At 53.8% G+C, this 19,023-nt stretch overlaps 1 protein-coding gene across 1 annotated transcript in view; it reads left to right on the plus strand.

Annotated features, from left to right (window-relative positions):
- The first annotated feature begins 7,152 nt into the window (after positions 1-7,152).
- The window catches only part of MDGA1 (MAM domain containing glycosylphosphatidylinositol anchor 1), a 1,234,846-nt gene continuing 1,222,975 nt past the window's right edge, over positions 7,153-19,023 (plus strand). The window contains exon 1 of the mRNA XM_078647369.1: positions 7,153-8,071. Within this exon, the coding sequence (XP_078503495.1) occupies positions 8,002-8,071 (70 nt within the window). The 5' untranslated portion in view covers positions 7,153-8,001. The remainder of the gene's footprint in view (positions 8,072-19,023) is intronic.

Genomic DNA, 19,023 nt, shown 5'->3' on the forward strand with positions numbered 1-19,023 from the left:
GTGTCGGTGTCTATCAGACACCGCCACCATATTAGGATGCCCTTCCTGACATGCTTTTCCGTGACAGCAATGCCGCCACGGAAAGGCACGCAGAGACTCCCTGCGGGGGCCTGTTGCGGGCCCCCTGGGAGTCCGGGGGTGGGGGGTGCACATGAGGGGTACCTATGGTACCCCCCAGCATTTCAAAGTACAACATGACAGGCACCGCGCGGTGCCTGTCATGTTATGCTTTGAAATGCACAACGTGCATTTTTACCATTGTGGTGGGCGGCGCATTCTGCACCGCCCGCCGCAATGGTAAAAATACAGGATGCGCCCGCCTGTGTGGCGGGGGCATCCTAATGCTCAAGGCGGGACCGCCGCTCCTATGGCGGGCGGTCCCGTTTTGCACGAGGATGGCGGGCGGGCAAAGTCCGCCCGCCATCCTAATGACCCCCTTAGTGTGTTATAAAATCACTATTACAAGTATACAGTTATCCATATAGTGACTCATACAATCATTAAGTCTTAGGCACACTTAATTAGATATAACTGTCACATACACTGCCTTTTTTTTCAAGTTTAATGGTGATCTACCATTGAGAGAAATATTTCATCACCACCACACCCATAAACATATACACTCACTGAAAAAACGGTTATAACATGTAGTCTTAACCTTATATACCTACTGAATGAGCTATTCACACATTTTGGGCAATCACACACCCCCCACCAAACCACATAGACATTCATTCACCCATACAAATACTCAGTTAAGAAACCAATAACAAATTAACCCCCAGATGCATCAACAACCCATATTGCGATTCCTTAATAGCGAAAAATACCGATTCGCTATTAAGGAATAGCAAAATGGAATGCATCAAGAAATCACAAAAAAAATAGCGATTTCTTAGAATTCCTTAATTGCGACTCGCAATTTGCGAGTCGCAATTAAGGAATACCTCCCCATTCATTCCTATGGGCCTCGAGGCCCATAGGAATGAATGGGAAGACAATCTCAGTTTGCGAATCGCAATTAGCGAATCGCAAATTGAGATTGCGAATTCAAGGGTGAAGGGGTGTCCAAAGGACACACTGTTGCACCCCTGAAATTGATCTGTGCACATATGTCGCGCACACACATGCCCTTAGGGCATATGTGTGCGCAACATGAAACTTTGAAAAAGGCACTTTAGTGCATTTTTTAAAGTTTTTGTAAATTACCATGAAGTTGTACTTCATGGTAATTTGCGAGCCCTATTAGCGAATTCGCTATTTTTTAAACTTTCATGCATTGCATTTAAGGAATCTCAATTTGAGATTCCTTAAATGCAAATAATCGCAATTTAGCGATTTCTCAATTGCATTTGGGATGATGCAAAAATACTGGTCGCAAAAGGGCAGATTCTGAGAATCTGCCCCTTTGCGAGCGGATTTTTGTTTGATGCATCTAGCTGATAGTCTTTAACATAGCAACTAAGACAAAGCAATAAAGACTTTCACACAGTTTAGTAACTACACATTATATATAGTGAGACTCTACAAATTAGTCAAGGAAACAATCAATGACACTGTTACTAAAACCACCATCCACACATTTATATTTATCTATCCACTCATTCTTCGATGCAAAGTAGTGTATTTATAATACATATTTAAATATCAAAGCAAACCACATTCACTGGGTGATGTCATCAGTGATGTCATTTGAGATGTCATCAGTGTTGTCACTGACCATGTAATGAATGATGTAATATGTGACATCATCAGCAGTGGATTGCGGGCGCGCGAGTTATAGTGAGTACAACTAACTATAACAGGGGAATTTCAATGGTTTTGTATGAGTAAAATGTCCAGCTAACTATAACTGGTGTGAAACCTATGTTTTTTTCAGTGAATATATATATATATATATATATATATATATATAGCCAAACAAACAGTCTGAAACCGGTGCGCTCCTTGCCTAGCGAGTGCCGATTTCGAGGCCAGACCAAGCCTCGTGATTAATTAACCAGCAACTTCCAAAGAAAATCGCACTCCCGAATGTTTTAACATGTTTAAAAATTTATAAGTAATATATATATATATATATATATATATATATATGATGTAAAAATAAATACAATATATACATATAATATATAATATATATACTTACTAATAATTTTTCATAAATACTTTAAGAACTTATACAACAATTAAATATCATATACATTATAAATACATCTATACATATAAAAAATAAAAAAACATTTTACACTTGTTAATATTAATTATATACTACGTTAAGTAAAATAATTAAAAAAATAAGACATAGCGGAGGTAATAAAATTACCATTCCAACTCCAAACAGTGCAACAATAGAGAAAACGTTGGACAGCGTAGGAGTACAAATTACTATTCCAACTCCAGGGAGTGCAACAGTAGGGAAAGTGTTGGATAGCGTAGGGGTATAAATTACTATTGCAACTCCAGGGAGTGTAACAGTAGGGAAAGTGTTGGATAGCATAGTGGTTACAATTACTATTCCCACTCCAGAGACTGCAACAGTAGGGAAAGTGTTGGATAGCATAGAGATTAAAATTACTTTTCCCACTCCAGAGACTGCAACAGTAGGGAAAGTGTTGGATAGCATAGGGATTAAAATTACTATTCCCACTGCAGAGACTGCAACAGTAGGAAAAGTGTTGGATAGCGTAGGGGTAAAAATTACTATTCCCACTCCTGGGAGTGCAACAGTAGGGAAAGTGTTGGATAGTGTAGGGGTAAAAATTACTATTCCAACTCCAGGGAGTGCAACAGTAGGGAAAGTGTTGGATAGTGTAGAGGTGAAATTACTATTCCCACTCCAGTGAGTGCAACAGGAGGGAAAATGTTGGATAGCGTGGGGGTAAAAAATACCATTCCAGCTCCAGTGAATGTAACAGTGTTGAAAATATAGGATAGCGTAGGGGTTAAATTAACATACTTATAAATAAATTAAAAAAAATAGATAACATATTAAAAATTAAATTAAATAATAAATTAATAATAAATAACAATCAAATTAAATTAATATTTACGTAAATACAATTAAATTACTTCCCACCCTACTCTCCCATAAACACACAACCTGCTACACATACAAATAAACATAATTAATGTAATTATCAATACATAAATTAATAATAATTAATTGCCAATTAATAAATTAACAAATAAATTAATTAACAACAAAAACAAATAAAACATAATAATACATTATTTATAATTAATATAATGATAAATTAAATCAAGTATAAATAATGAATTACTAATTAATATTTGATTTACATTAAATGAATTATCAATAATAAATTTAAAAATATTAATTAATTTGTGATAATTCAATTACTTCCCACCCTATTCCCCTATAAACCCACAACCTGCTACACATAAAAATTGACATAATTAATTTCATCAGTAATAATCAATTAATAAAAATTAATTACCAATTAATAATTCATTAACAATAAATTAATTAACAATAACAATAAATAAATTAAGTAATACATTAATTATAATTAATATGGTGATAAAATAATCAATTAATAAAAAGTAATCACCAATTGATAATTAATTAACAATAAATTAATAATCAAGAATAAATAAAAACATATTAATTAATTAATTATAAATAAATTGCTTCCCACCCTATTCCCTTATGAACCCACAACCCACTCTGATAATAAAACGCAAAACTTACTTTAAAAAAATGAATAATTTCTCAACATATAACACAAATATTTTAAAATAATTAAACTACATTACAAAAAATGTTAAACATGCATATAAAATACATACCACTAATATAAATATCGATATTATTCACAAAGAAATGTTTGCTAACCATATTACTTACTTTGATATTATTAATTTCGATATTGCTTACTTCGATATAAAAAAACGATATTACTTACCTTAACCCCTTGCACGCTGATGACGGAACCGCTCCGTCATCAGCTGCGGGTGCGCTGTGCTGATGACGGAGCGGTTCCGTCATGGCCCGCCCCGCTCAATAGAACGCTCATGCGCGGCGCGAATTCCGCTAAACACCTCTAGCCTCTGGCTGAGCACCGTGTCATGGTGCTCAGACCAATCACAACGTTCCATTGGAGCGTTATGATTGGCTTAGGGGTGGGAGTCTGTCTGGCTGCTTCCTGTTCCGACCTGGAATAAGACACAGGCGAGTAGGAGAGAAGACGAGGGACCCGCAGCGGCAAGGTAAGTTTTATTTTTGAAACATATATTATTTTAATGTAAGCAGCCCGCGAGCAGCTCCACAGCGCCTACACCCCCACCCGCAAGCCATGCCGGCCGCCCCTGCCTTGCACTATGGTGCAAGGGGGCCTGGATTTTAGGCAGGATTTTTTTGTGCACAAAGGAGCGCCTTTCTGCACAAAAACAATCCTCAGAGTAGGGAGAACAGATTTTGAGAGTGAAAAACTGGGACAGACCAGTCATCAAAGAAGTCTAAATATTTCTGGCCTGACTCGATTTTTTGCAGCCTTGTAAATATGTACACACACACATATATAAAAAGCAAATGTGTGTGTATGTGTGTATATATATGACACACATTTTCAAGCCACACGTAAATAACATTAGCTACGGCACGACCTGTACCCTGAACCACCCCCCACTCTGCCTCCGTATCTGCTGCAGCATGCATGCAGCCGACCTCCTCCTGCGCTACCTGAAAGAAACAAACAAATTGGTTAAGGAGAGCATACCAGTCCGTTCTCTTTTCAGTATGAAATTACACTTGTTCCAGAAACAGGGACGTGTATTTTTAAATTACGGAAAGTGTCGGGACAAAGGGCAGCGGTGGCTTCTTCCCAGAGTCTCCCAGCCAATCACGACACTGCATGAGCAACCCAAGCAGGCCGCCCAAACACTCATGCGCACTTTGGGAGTGCAAACCCCACTCTTCACTGTGCTCAGCCCTGCCCAGACCTGGCTCCAATCCCTCGCACACAAAAAAATGATAATAAAGGCTAATTAATATCATTTGTTTTTTTTTTGTACTGCTCAAATAGAGGTGGGGCGGCACGCTACCTCAGAGGCATTTTCCTCTTTCTAAGTGTGCTGCAGGAGTGAACAACAGGTAGAAATAAAGATATTTGTCCTTGTTACGGCTCCGGCGGGGAGGCGTACAATTCTGAAGGTCTCCCAACTCTACCTGTGTTTTATAAAACTAGGAATCCATGGGTGGATGCATGAAAACACCCACACTCCACCCATGGAACACCTCCCTGCCGCAGAGTAACGCAGCGCAGCGGTGTGCCCAGCCTTGCGCTACTCTGGATTTATCAAAGTACGCAGGGCTACGCTAGGGGCCTTGTGTGGCTTGACAAGTCTCATTTGGGTTCTGCATTGCCTTGCGTCCATCTTGGAGGTGCAAGGGTGATGCAAAACCTTGATAAATATGGGCCTAATTTTTTGCCCGGTGATTTGGCGGTGCATCATATCCCCACCGTTGCCCCCATATTTGGTGGCATTTCTTTGGACCCCCGCTGGTTGTGCATACGGACTCTTCTTGCTTAGCACAACGGTCCATCGCCAGCCTCCATTCAGTCTGGGTTGGAGGGTCCGGGGAGGTCCATTTACGTGGGATTTCGAGGGACAATGCAGAGGGAAAATTAAATAAATAATTAATTGTCCCACTGCATCGTCTGTCGGAATGCCACCCACCCAGCCCTACCTCCCCACCGATGTCACCTGCACGGGCCGGACCGCTGCTGCCCAGCAGGGCCATCTTTGGGAGAGTTTGACCGGTCTCACCAGCACTGCTGTTAGGATACATGCGATCCGCTTCCGTGGTGTGAGACAGGTCATGCGTACATGGTGTGGCTGAGTCAGCCGAAGGCTCCACAAGACTGTAATGGTTTTTACGATGGTACAACGCAGGTAAATACATTGTATGCCTTTTGCCACACATTTTTTAGCGCGCATGTCTCTACTGTGAATATGCATTTACAACGCATGGCAATACCACGCATTGTTTATAGATTTAAAAACAGTGTCTTTGTGGGGGGAGACCAGGGGCGTACATGCCTCTGGCCACTCTGTATCATCCAGAGCACCCACCCACCGCAGCCACATTGAAAGGGCCTGGGGGGCAGCAGGGGTCGTTGGGTGTGAGCAGCTGGTATTATGGGAGGGTTGGCTGAGAGTGTAAAGACCGCCATGGAATAGTCAGGAAGGAGAGAACCATGGGTGCAGCAGGTGGGACCAGACCCCCGAGGGGCCTATTGAACCCTCATCATTGCTGCATCTTACTAGCCAAACAGCAGCCAGAGGGGCCACCTTCCTGGGGCCCACCAGGGCCCACCAGGGCCCATTGTAGCCTTGCCAGACTCCTGTAGAGAGCACGAAACAGTGAGAAGGATTCTGAACTGTGTGTGGGGGGGGGGGGATTACCCAAAGAAGGCACGGTGAGTTGAAGAGCGCCTAGAACGTGAGAGGGGTACAGAAGGAGTTATGGGGAGAAGCGAAAAAGCTAGAAAGAACTCCGAGGGCAAGAAAGCGGAAGAGAAAAAAGCGAAGGTTAGAGAGAAGAGGGAAGGGAAAGAAGGCAGGTGAACGGGGGAGAGAAGGCAGATGAACGGGGAAGAGATTGACGGTGAAAGGACCGTACACAGATGATAGGAAAGGAGTAGAGAGAGGCGTGGAGAGAGTGACGGGGAGGTGGGGGTAGAAGGGCAGAGGCGAGGTGCACCATGAGGGAGGCGGGGAGAGAGGGGGCTCGGCGGGAGAGGGGAGGGAGAGAAGACAAGAGCTGGAGAGGTGCCCAAACTAACGGGGGGCGGGCTGACCACATCCCCCTCGCTTACCCCTCCCCCTCCCCGGCCCCTCCCCTCCCGGGGCTCTAGCCACAGCCTGGGTAACGAGCAGGGAAAGTCTCAAGTTGGCAGCGGAACAGTTGAGAGGCGCAGACACGTCCCTCGCCCGTCTCCGAGCACAGAGAGAGAGGGTCCGAGCCCTGCCAGCCCGGGAGAGAGTCTGCGCCCTGCTGTGGCCTGGCATCGCTGCTGAGGAGCCGCTGAACCCTGCCTGGCATCACTGCTGAGGAGCCCAAGCCTGGCATAGCTGCTGAGGAGCCCAAGCCTGGCATCACTGCTGAGGAGCCCAAGTCTGGCATAGCTGCTGAGGAGCCCAAGCCTGGCATCACAGCTGAGGAGCCCCTGTCCTGGCATCACTGCTGCGGAGCCCCTGTCCTGGCATCACTGCTGCGGAGCCCAAGCCTGGCATCACTGCTGCGGAGCCCCTGTCCTGGCATCACTGCTGCGGAGCCCAAGCCTGGCATCACTGCTGCGGAGCCTCTGCGTCTTGTCCTGGCACTGCTGGTCTGAGTGGCACCGCTGTCCTGTGCGAGCCTCCTTCTGCCTGCGCCGCCTGGCACCACTTGTCTGAGGGGCACCCCTGCCTCGGGCGGACCTGCTGCTGCGCCTCTGCCTGGCGAGGGCGCCGCTGCCCCGGGCAGGGTCTCTTCCTCCCGCACCCCTGGCATCCCCGGACCTCGGGGGCACATCTGTCTCCTCTGGTGGCCGCTGCATCCGGGGACCTGGGTCCTGCCCTGGCATCACGCTGCCCTGCTCTGTCCTGGATCCGCGGAGCTCAGCCCTACTTTTTGCCTCGGATTGTGGCTGTCCTGGTGCCGCTGCCCACCCGGTGCCAGTCCTGACCCTGTACCCGCGCTGCTAGCCCGGTCCCACTGCTGACGAGGAGCCGCTGCTGGTGCCACTGCTGACCTGTGCCTCTGCTCCCCGGTGCCTCTGCTGCCCGGCCCCTGGCCCTCCTCCCGAGCCCCGCGGCTGCCGGTCCCCGGCTCCGGCGCTCCCTCCCCGGGCAGAGCCCGCTCGCTCTCCGCTGCTCCGGCTCCGGCTGCCGGTGCTCCTCGACTCCCTGGATACCTGCCGTGGATTGTGTGGTTTTTGTTTTTGGGTTTTTCCTGGATTGCTCGTGGTGCCGCTGATGAGGCTGGTGTGAAGGATGCTGCGGCTGCTGTGGCTGGCGCTGCTCGCCCTAGCGCCTCGAAGCTCCCGGGCGCAAGGAGTGTACGGTAAGACACGAGGGCTCGCCCTCCGGGGGGGGGCAGAAACTTCGGGCCGCTGGTCTGCTCGAGGGGGCACAGGGGGTGCTGGGCCCCACCAGTGCCTGCTAGAACTTAATGAGAATCAGGGGTGCCAACCCCACGTGTGCCAGGGCGGTGGGTGGCAAGGGTCTGACTGCACCTCAGTTTGTGTCATTCCAGGGGGTGGCAGGCACCTGCCCGGCCCATCCATCCCAAATCACAGCGCGGACAGGTGGTGCCAGCAGCCCCAACACCTGCAGGGCACTGAATTGTACAATGGCAGAGGGGCGCGTCTGCCCTGCCTTCCACCCTCACACAACAGAAGCGCGTGCAGACCCGTCCGTACCCTCACACCACAGGTCACAGTAGATAGCACTGTGTAAGGAGAGGCCAGCACCTGCCCTTACACCCTCACGTGCCAGAAGTGTGTGCACACAGGTCCGTACCCTCACGCTACTACAGGTCAGTTAGACGGTACTGTGTAAGGAGAGGCCAGTGCCTCTGCCCTTACACCCTCACATGCCGGCAGCGTGTGCAGAAGCAGGGTCGCCAGAGACCCCCGGAGCACACAGCACAGCACAGATTATCGAGGCGGGTGGTGCATGCGCCCCCCACCCCTCCACGCCACAGATCGCGGTACATTTTAGTAGGAAACGAGTCTCCCCGCCGCTGCGCCCCAAACAGAGCTCCCGCCTCGAAGCGGACGAAGGAAGGTCTGGATCGACAGCAGGAAATGTGTGTGTGCGCGTGTTTGTGTAGAGGTGTGTATGCGCGCAGGTGGGCACCTGTGCCCCCCCCCCCTGGATCCGAGTGCACCAGGCTGCCCCGCACACCGTGCGTGCCAGGGGCAGGATGTGCCGCGCTCACGGGCACACACCACCCTGTGCCAAGTCTGGGGCGTGTGTGCACACTGCACTGTGCGTGCATAGACACCGAGATGTGCACACAGGAACAGAGGGTACCCGCAGGGCACACTGGAGCTCACGGCCGGACACACAGGAGCTCAGAGCATCTGGCGAGCACACAGGAGCCCAGAGCCTCGGCCATGCACACAGGAGCCCAGAGCCTCGGCCATGCACACAGGAGCATGCACACACCAGTCCAGAGCATCGACCGTGCACACAGGAGCTCAGAGCCTTGGCCTTGCACACAGGAGCATGCACACAGGAGCTCAGAGCCTTGGCCTTGCACACAGGAGCATGCACACAGGAGCTCAGAGCCTTGGCCGTGCACACAGGAGCATGCACACAGGAGCTCAGAGCCTTGGCCGTGCACACAGGAGCAAGCACATTTTAGCCCAGGCCAGAGCCTCGGCCGTGCACCCCACCCGCCCCACTACGGCTCGTCGTTGGTCTCCGACAGGCTAGTAAGATAGTCGATTAACTCTCCCGTCGGTTCCAGACACGCACTTGGCTAGGGAGGGGGAGGGGAGAGGTGTGGGTATGTGTTTTCGTGTGCGTGCTCGTGTGTGTCTTAATTAGTGTGTGTGTTCGTGTCTGCGCGCGCGCGTGTGTTCGTGCCCTCTGTACCCCAAATAAATGCCTTGGCACAGAGGGCGCTATGATATGGGAGACTCACAGCCCGACCAGCATCTGACCGGCGCCGCGCTGCGGGCACCTGTGGGTGAACAGCCCCTCCCCCCACCCCTTCCACTCCCCGTATCTACTCTACATGTAAAGCTGACCGGTGCGCGGCTCCGTGCACCTGTGGGAGAACGCCCCCACTCCCCCCACACTCGTACCCAGATGTAAAGGGCACCAGGGGGCGCAGGGCTCTGTAACCAGCTGGCCCGTGCAGGGCAGCGCTGCGTGCACCTGTGGAAGAACACCCCCCCCCCCCCCACCACCCCCCAGTAACCACAAGTGAAGGGCTGAGGGCACAAGTGGAAGAACGCCCCACTCCGCCTCACCCCCGTACCCAGGTGTAGAGGGATGTGGGGGAGGGGCGCCACGGGGCACAGCTCTAACGCCAGCTGTGCAGGGCAGCACCCATATCTACCTGTAAAGGGCTGTGGGGGAGGGGCGCCACGGGGCATAGCTCTAACGCCAGTGGAGCTGTGCAGGGCAGCACCCCGTACCTACCTGTAAAGGGCTGTGGGGGAGGGGCGCCACGGGGGACGCACAGCTCTAACACCAGCGGAGCTGTGCAGAGCAGCACCCCGTACCTACCTGTAAAGGGCTGTGGGGGAGGGGCGCCACGGGGGACGCACAGGTCTAACACCGGCTGAGCTGTGCAGGGCAGCACCCCGTACCTACCTGTAAAGGGCAGTGGGGGAGGGGCGCCACGGGGGACAGCTCTAACACCAGCGGAGCTGTGCAGAGCAGCACCCCGTACCTACCTGTAAAGGGCTGTGGGGGAGGGGCGCCACGGGGGACGCACAGGTCTAACACCGGCTGAGCTGTGCAGGCCAGCACCCGTATCTACCTGTAAAGGGCTGCGCTAGAGGGGCGCCACGGGGCACAGCTCTAACACCAGTGGAGCTGTGCAGGGCAGCACCCATATCTACCTGTAAAGGGCTGTGGGGGAGGGGCGCCACGGGGGACGCACAGGTCTAACACCGGCTGAGCTGTGCAGGGCAGCACCCATATCTACCTGTAAAGGGCTGTGGGGGAGGGGCGCCACGGGGGACGCACAGGTCTAACACCGGCTGAGCTGTGCAGGGCAGCACCCATATCTACCTGTAAAGGGCTGTGGGGGAGGGGCGCCACGGGGGACGCACAGGTCTAACACCGGCTGAGCTGTGCAGGGCAGCACCCGTACCTACCTGTAAAGGGCTGTGGGGGAGGGGCGCCACGGGGGACGCACAGGTCTAACACCAGCGGAGCTGTGCAGGGCAGCACCCATATCTACCTGTAAAGGGCTGTGGGGGAGGGGCGCCACGGGGGACGCACAGGTCTAACACCGGCTGAGCTGTGCAGGGCAGCACCCCCGTACCTACCTGTAAAGGGCTGTGGGGGAGGGGCGCCACGGGGGACGCACAGGTCTAACACCGGCTGAGCTGTGCAGGGCAGCACCCATATCTACCTGTAAAGGGCTGTGGGGGAGGGGCGCCACGGGGGACGCACAGGTCTAACACCGGCTGAGCTGTGCAGGGCAGCACCCGTACCTACCTGTAAAGGGCTGTGGGGGAGGGGCGCCACGGGGGACGCACAGGTCTAACACCAGCGGAGCTGTGCAGGGCAGCACCCATATCTACCTGTAAAGGGCTGTGGGGGAGGGGCGCCACGGGGGACGCACAGGTCTAACACCGGCTGAGCTGTGCAGGGCAGCACCCCCGTACCTACCTGTAAAGGGCTGTGGGGGAGGGGCACCGCGGTGGACGCACAGCTCTAACACCAGCGGACACCTGTCAGCCCCCCTCCCGTAAGGACGTATAGATGGGTGCAGGTCTGACCAGGGCAGCGAGGGCAGGTCACACTCGGGCACCTGCTACGCTCACATCCATGTGCACAGGACTGCGCGGTGAGGGTGGCAGCAGGGGCAAAGCCGCTGGCACGAGTCGCAGGCGTGTGCCGCGTGGTACCACCGTGTCACTCACGTGCGAGGGGTGCCGTCCTGACACCCGGTGCACGTACGTCATCCGGGGTGCACCCGCGGCTCACACGGGGACAGTGAGGCCAGTCCCGGTACAGGGAGGGCCGCGTGCACAGCCCCCCCCCGGAACGGGTCGGTGTGCACTAAAGATGTTAACATTAGTGCACACGGAGCCCCTCGTGCCCGGCACGGGTGCATCGAGGCTTCTTATAGGCACGGATCCGTTTCACTCATTATTGAACTGGTAAAAGTGCGCAACCTTCGAAAGTTTGCATATTCACATGTACCTTTTACGCGCGTTTTATAAAACGAAAGACAGAGCATTAAAACATACGTTCGTCACTTACACATGTCTGGGGTAAGGGTGGGGGCGTCCATCCCCCGGTGAGGGGGTGCGAGTCACAGGGGCCCCGACAGCACCATACATCACTCTGCCGCCTTGATAGGGTGCGCGCTGTACCGATGAGCCATGCACGTGCGTACCTACACACGCACACACATGGTGTCCGTCTCTATCATTGGGAGTGTGCTGCACGGGGCTACAATACCCCCGTGCAGAGATCCGGGAGCCGGCTACTTACATAAGATGATACATCCTCGTGCACAGACGCCCTCGCGTGCATGGGACGTTACACCCTCGTGCACAGAGGCCCGGCACCCCTCACCTGCATGGGACGTTACACCCTCGTGCACAGAGGCCCGGCACCCCTCGCGTGCATGGGACGTTACACCCTCGTGCACAGAGGCCCGGCACCCCTCACCTGCATGGGACGTTACAGAGGTCCAGGCCCCCCTCACCTGCATGGGACGTTACACCCTCGTGCACAGACGCCCGGCACCCCTCACCTGCATGGGACGTTACAGAGGTCCAGGCCCCCCTCACCTGCATGGGACGTTACAGAGGTCCAGGCCCCCCTCACCTGCATGGGACGTTACACCCCTGAGTGTGCAGAGCTCCGGGCACAGCTCGTTAACTCGGGTCGTCACACCCGGCGTGCAGAGCTCCTCCCGATGGTACTCTGCAGGCACACGGGCGGGTGTGCACCTCCCGAGGGTACTCTCCACGCACACGGGCGGGTGTGCACCTCCCGAGGGTACTCTGTCTTCACGCACACGGGCGGGTGTGCACCTCCCGAAGGTACTCTGTCTGCACGCACACGGCGGGTGTGCACCTCCCAAGGGTACTCTCCAAGGGTACTCTACACGCACACGGGCGGGTGTGCACCTCCCACCTCCCGATGGTACTCTGCACGCACACGGGCGTGTGTGCACCTCCCGAGGGTACTCTGTCTTCACGCACACGGGCGGGTGTGCACCTCCCGAAGGTACTCTGTCTGCACGCACACGGCGGGTGTGCACCTCCCGAGGGTACTCTCCAAGAGTACTCTACAAGCACACGGGCGGGTGGGCACCTCCCGAGGGTACTCTTCACGCACACGGGCGGGTGTGCACCTCCCACCTCCCGATGGTACTCTGCACGCACACGGGCGGGCGAGGGTACTCTCCACGCACACGGGCGGGTGTGCATCTCCCGAGGGTACTCTCCAGGCACACGGGCGGGTGTGCACCTCCCGAGGGTACTCTGTCTGCACGCACACGGGCGGGTGTGCACCTCCCGAGGGTACTCTGTCTCCACGCACACGGGCGGGTGTGCACCTCCCGAGGGTACTCTCCAAGGGTACTCTACACGCACACGGGCGGGTGTGCACCTCCCGAGGGTACTCTGCACACACACGGGCGGATGTGCACCTCCCGAGAGTACTCTGCATGCACACGGGCGGGTGTGCACCTCCCGAGGGTACTCTGCACACACACGGGCGGGTGTGCACCTCCCGAGGGTACTCTGCACGCACACGGGCGGGTGTGCACCTCCCGAGGGTACTCTGCACGCACACGGGCGGGTGTGCACCTCCCGAGGGTACTCTCCAAGGGTACTCTGCACGCACACGGGCGGGTGTGCACCTCCCGAGGGTACTCTGCACACACACGGGCGGATGTGCACCTCCCGAGGGTACTCTGCACGCACACGGGCGGATGTGCACCTCCCGAGAGTACTCTGCATGCACACGGGCGGGTGTGCACCTCCCGAGGGTACTCTGCACACACACGGGCGGATGTGCACCTCCCGAGAGTACTCTGCATGCACACGGGCGGGTGTGCACCTCCCGAGGGTACTCTGCACACACACGGGCGGGTGTGCACCTCCCGAGGGTACTCTGCACGCACACGGGCGGGTGTGCACCTCCCGAGGGTACTCTGCACGCACACGGGCGGGTGTGCACCTCCCGAGGGTACTCTCCAAGGGTACTCTGCACGCACACGGGCGGGTGTGCACCTCCCGAGGGTACTCTGCACACACACGGGCGGATGTGCACCTCCCGAGAGTACTCTGCACGCTCACGGGCGGTTGTGCACCTTCCCAGAGTTACAGGTAACTCCTGAACTCTGATGCTTATACTGCGCCACTCGCGGCGCAGCGCCACGTTCTACTCGCTGTGTGACACGCTGCAGGTGTGCGTGGCGGTGGGGGAGGGGGCAGTCTCCCCCAGGTCCACCCGCGGCGCAGCGCCACACTCTACTCGCTGTGTGACCCGCTTCAAACGGAGGATAAAACGCAGGTGTGCGTGGCGGTGGGGGAGGGGGCAGTCTCCCCCAGGTCCATCCGCGGCGCAGCGCCACACTCTACTCGCCACACAAAGCAAGGGGGGGGGGGGGGGTCGTTCACCCTCCCCCAGGTCGCATCTCTCGGACTCTCACCAGCTCTGCTCAGCTGTGTTTCCAGGGCTCGCTCCAGTGGCCCGGACCCCCCACCCGCTGTGAGCAATAACCAGTTTACAACACTGCAATGTTTCATCCCAGCTCCTGGCGTTTCAGTGAAACTTCACAAAGCACCTCCATTGGTAGTGACTTGCAGGTGTGGTGCTGCGCTGCTGTGCTGTGCACCGGCCTCGGTCCCCTGCACACTGCGCGTCCGCCACACTTCACGCCGGAGCGGCCCTCCCGTGACCCCTGGGGCGCTCAGATACCTGGGGCGTTTCGGTGCAGTTCACAGGTGCAGTTGCACCGATCTGTTGTGCACTGGAGCACGCGTTCGTGTTCAAAGCCGGTGAGAGAAAATGCGCGCCCTTCACACGCACAGAACACCCCTGGCACCCTATAGGGGGGTGCGCCCATCCGGTGCAGGTGGTCGTAGGTTAAAGCCGCATGGGCAGAGCTGTGCGTGCCCCCCGGTACACAGGTGTCGGGCAGTCGCCTCAGCTGGGCCTGTGCCCCAAGGCACATGGTGCTGGACCTCCCAGGGAGGCCCGCGGGTGTGCACAGAGGTCACAGTTCACCAGGAGCAGAGGCCCCGATTCTCACCTCTTCTGCCGGTGCACTAACTGCACAGATACCCGGAGATGGCACTGGTCGCACGAGCCAGCATAGCGCCTTCATCCTCGGCGCAGCATCGCCTTCCAAGGACCGTGTCACGCGCACTACGCTGTGCACCGCCGGGCGCGCGCACCCCCTGGCGCACCATCCCCGATGGTCAGCTTGCGCACAGGCCCAATTTTAGGATTGCGCAGTTGCGCAAATCCGGCCTTATTTACAAGGCTCTTGCGCCGCTGGTCCGTCATTTTCCCCATATTACAGTGAGGTACCGGCGGTGCGAGGGGCTCAAACATAAGCCCCCTCACGTGTTTCATCCTTTGGCTGCCACTTTTTATGAAGTTGTTATTGTGAATGGAGCGAAACACCCTGTGCCAGGAGCACCTTCATTGTTGTGCAGAAAACGCTGCTACAGGTGTGCACATGGAGGTGTGCACACACATTAGTGCACACGTAAAGGCTTCAGGGTGCCACGGGGGCTTCCTCGCGTTTGGTGGCACCCACGAGCATCGCCCGTGGGGCACCCTTTCACCCCTCTCAGTGCCCCTCGTCCCGAGCGCATAAAGCACGGTTACTCCTACGTATCCGGCCCGTGCTCTGCCTTGTGCGCTTGGGGCCTGTGGTGCTCACGAGGGAAGGTGAGCGGCCTATTTATCCGGCCGGCGCTCCTCGTCCGGACAGTGACACGTGCACGAGAGCGTCATTTAAGCAGCTGACAGGGAGGGGTATGAGATAAAATAACAACACAGGAAGGGTCCGCGCATCCAGAGGGATGAGGGCCGGTGACAGACAGACAGACGTACGGATTAAACGGTTGTCTGTCGCCCACCCGTTCAACGCTCTTAGCCTCTTTATTCACCAGATCAAAGGCGTGTGAGGGAAGCGCCGGCCACATGCAGGCGAGGCCAGCGGCACATTAATATGTCAGTTGCTGAGACAAGATTATGACACTCTTCCTTACATGAATAAAGGTAGACAGGCTGTAGACAGACGCAGATTAGCACAAACATCCCTCCACCCCCCTCCCGGGTCCCGACTCCCCCCTGCCCTGGTTTGAAGTAAATCTGATTTTCCCAGAGCGATTTAGCGCCCCGCGTCGTAGTTGCTTCTGACAGGCACAGTCGATCAGTGTGAATTCCCTTCTGAAACAGATTTCTTTTGGTAAGGTTTTTTAGAGCTTTATATAGCGCGCACTAGCCCCGATGCATCGGGTATCAGAGCGCTACAACAGCACCGTTTTCGTTACAGACACATTCATTTTTGAGAGGCGCGGGGAGATGACCTGATCTGCCCAGAATCACAGGACGTTGAGCGTCTCTGCCGAGACTCCTACCAGTCCCCCAGCTTCGAGGTCCACCGCTCTAGCCATTAGGCTACATCCTCTCCCCTAAGATTGTTTTCAATACCGCTTTCCTTTCATTTATTTTAATGTGGGTGATGTGGGAGAGCTTATTACAGATATTCTGCAGAGTCATGTGTTTATGTTTCATGCAACCTCCGTAAAAAAGTTTTATTTATTATCAAAATAGGACATGATGTATGAAAAATGGGAGGCGGGCGCTCAGATTAGTTGCAGTAATATTAGTGGGCCGTTGCTGGGTCACACTATCCAAGAATATTCGATGTAAATGCATTTATAATGTGGACTTGTGTGACTGTGCGCTGTCAGTGACCTGGCCAAGGATGGCATGAAAGAGATTAAATTGGATCATACATTCAAAGCTGTTCCAAAAAGAGGCCCCCAAGATACGTTTGGCCCAGAGCCCCCAAAATCCTTTGATGTCCCTGAACTGAGGCCTCTCCCATCAAACTCCCTGCAGCTGTGATCTCATACGGGGCCAAACACAGATACTGCAAGAGAGAAGGGAGCCTCGAACACACCGGCGACGTGAAGGCCCATGAGCCCTCCCGCATCCTCGTCTGTCCAAGATCACACGGCGAGAAAGTCCCAGGTGCGGATGGAATGCTGAGGCCGCATCAATGGCTGAATCTGCTTCATACAACACAGATATATGGATGGATGTATAGATGGATGAGTGGATGGATAGGTGGCGCTTAGCTCCCCTACTCTCTGTACTCAGGTGTGCTGCCGCCTTTCCCTGGCATCTGTTTGTAATTCTTTGGTAGCTCTGCGCCAGGCCCAGCCAGTGCCATCCACCATGATGCCACCGTGTACCCTTAGCTCCCTTGTGCACTCAGGAGTCCTGCTGTCTTTCTGTCCCCTCTGATCCAGTCGTGAAGACGGCGAGCCCAGCTCACAGAGGCATTCACGAGTGTGCCTAGTGCTTCTTCTGTTCATACACACATCAATGCACTGTACATGGGCACGGGCGTCGATCGGCGCCCACACCGGGCCTATCTCGTATATGCACAGCTCTCAGCTGAGTGTGTAGGAAGAGGTGTGGCGCAGCGGCCAGAGAACTGACTCCATTACCCAGGGGCTCAGGCCTAGCACCATGTGACTCTGGGCGAAAGCTCTCTTAATCTTCCCGACGGCCCCCAGCGCCTTGACTCCCTCGGGGATTTCTTCACGCTTTACAAATACTGGACATTTACATTTATAGAACACACAGAGGCCTACTACAGGGCTTTAAGTGGTCCGGGGCTCACCGGGTCTGAGCACCGGCAGTATTTTAAAGGGGGCCTCGAAACGGGTCTCTATCGGGCTCTGTTTTGAGCCTTGACACAGGTGGTCCGTTTTTTTTCCGGACTGCAGTGACAACTGCTGTCACTGCAGTCCGGAAAAAAAGTGCCAGGGCGCAAAACAGAGACCCCTTTTCAAGATAGCAAGTACATCAATGTGAGCTGTTCACAGCATGACGTCATGCCAGGTGAGCGCTGTGGGGGAAGGGAAATCCTTTGAAGTGTCATTTTCTTTTGGATTTTCCTTCTCTTTCTGAAACGCAAGAGCAGCATCATTGTGGTGGGGTCACCAGGGCTTTAAGTGCCAGCTTTTTCAATATTATATGTAACAAGGCATAGTTGCAGCTTATTTATCTTATGCAACTAACAACCATTGACAAAGCCAATAGTCCTTACTTGTTGTAGGGATGATGTTACTTGTATCACATATCTGGATGCAATGACAGAAACAGCAAAATACAAGTAGGGAGGCACACTATGCTAAACACAGATTTTTAGCGTAAGGGTTTTAAAGCCACGCTCCTAATTACATTGGCCACGCCCCTCTGAGAGACCCCCCAGTTTTTTCATCCCACTTAAAACCCTGGTCCTACATTTTAAGTGTAAAAATGGGAGGGGCGAGGGGGAGGTGCTAAAGAATGGGAACTGCAATACATCATCAAAGAGTTGTGCATTTCCCTGTATACAAGCACCATCTGGTCCCTGGTCATGGCACTGTGCACTCTCTTAACTCTTTATCTCCAGACAGAGAGTGTAAACAGGAAGTTCTCTTCCGAAGATGCCCTTGGGCACACCCGGCCTCTGATTGGCTGGATGCTTCGCCTTCGTTAGAAGACTTTGGGGTGGTCGCCTAATTGAGGAGCCGGTCTCTTGATGGTGACGTCTTAGCATCCGCGGCCTCACTTTGATTAAAATCCGCTTCTATGGTGGCCCGCAGGGACTCTTTTATGCAATCCCCAGGGGCGGAGGAAAGTTCTCCCCAGCCCCTCACACCAGAAGGACCGACCTCTTCCATGATGACAGCAACTCACTCTGTGCCATCTGCGATCTGAAAACGAAACAACAAACACCTCCTAGTACAAGAGCAAACCAGGGCGCGAGTCCTAAAAAGAGAAGTGTGGGGGGGGCTAACCAGGTTAGGCAGTGTGCAAGTGAAAGCATGGCGCGTGCCATCACAGCGCATGAAGTCACGGTGTGTAGCATTGCACGTGACATTACAGGAAGTGACCTCACTGGATGTGACATCACAAGAAGTGACATCAGATATTACGACCTCATTCTTGTTTATCAGGTATTTCATGAGTACATTTAAGCACATTATCGGATTTATCAAATGAGATTTGGCGTCAGGGTTGTGCCAACAAAATGTGGGGCAATTGCGACTCAAAATCTGA

This window comes from Lissotriton helveticus, chromosome 6, assembly GCF_964261635.1.
Source record: "Lissotriton helveticus chromosome 6, aLisHel1.1, whole genome shotgun sequence".
In the NCBI taxonomy this organism is placed as follows: domain Eukaryota; kingdom Metazoa; phylum Chordata; class Amphibia; order Caudata; family Salamandridae; genus Lissotriton; species Lissotriton helveticus.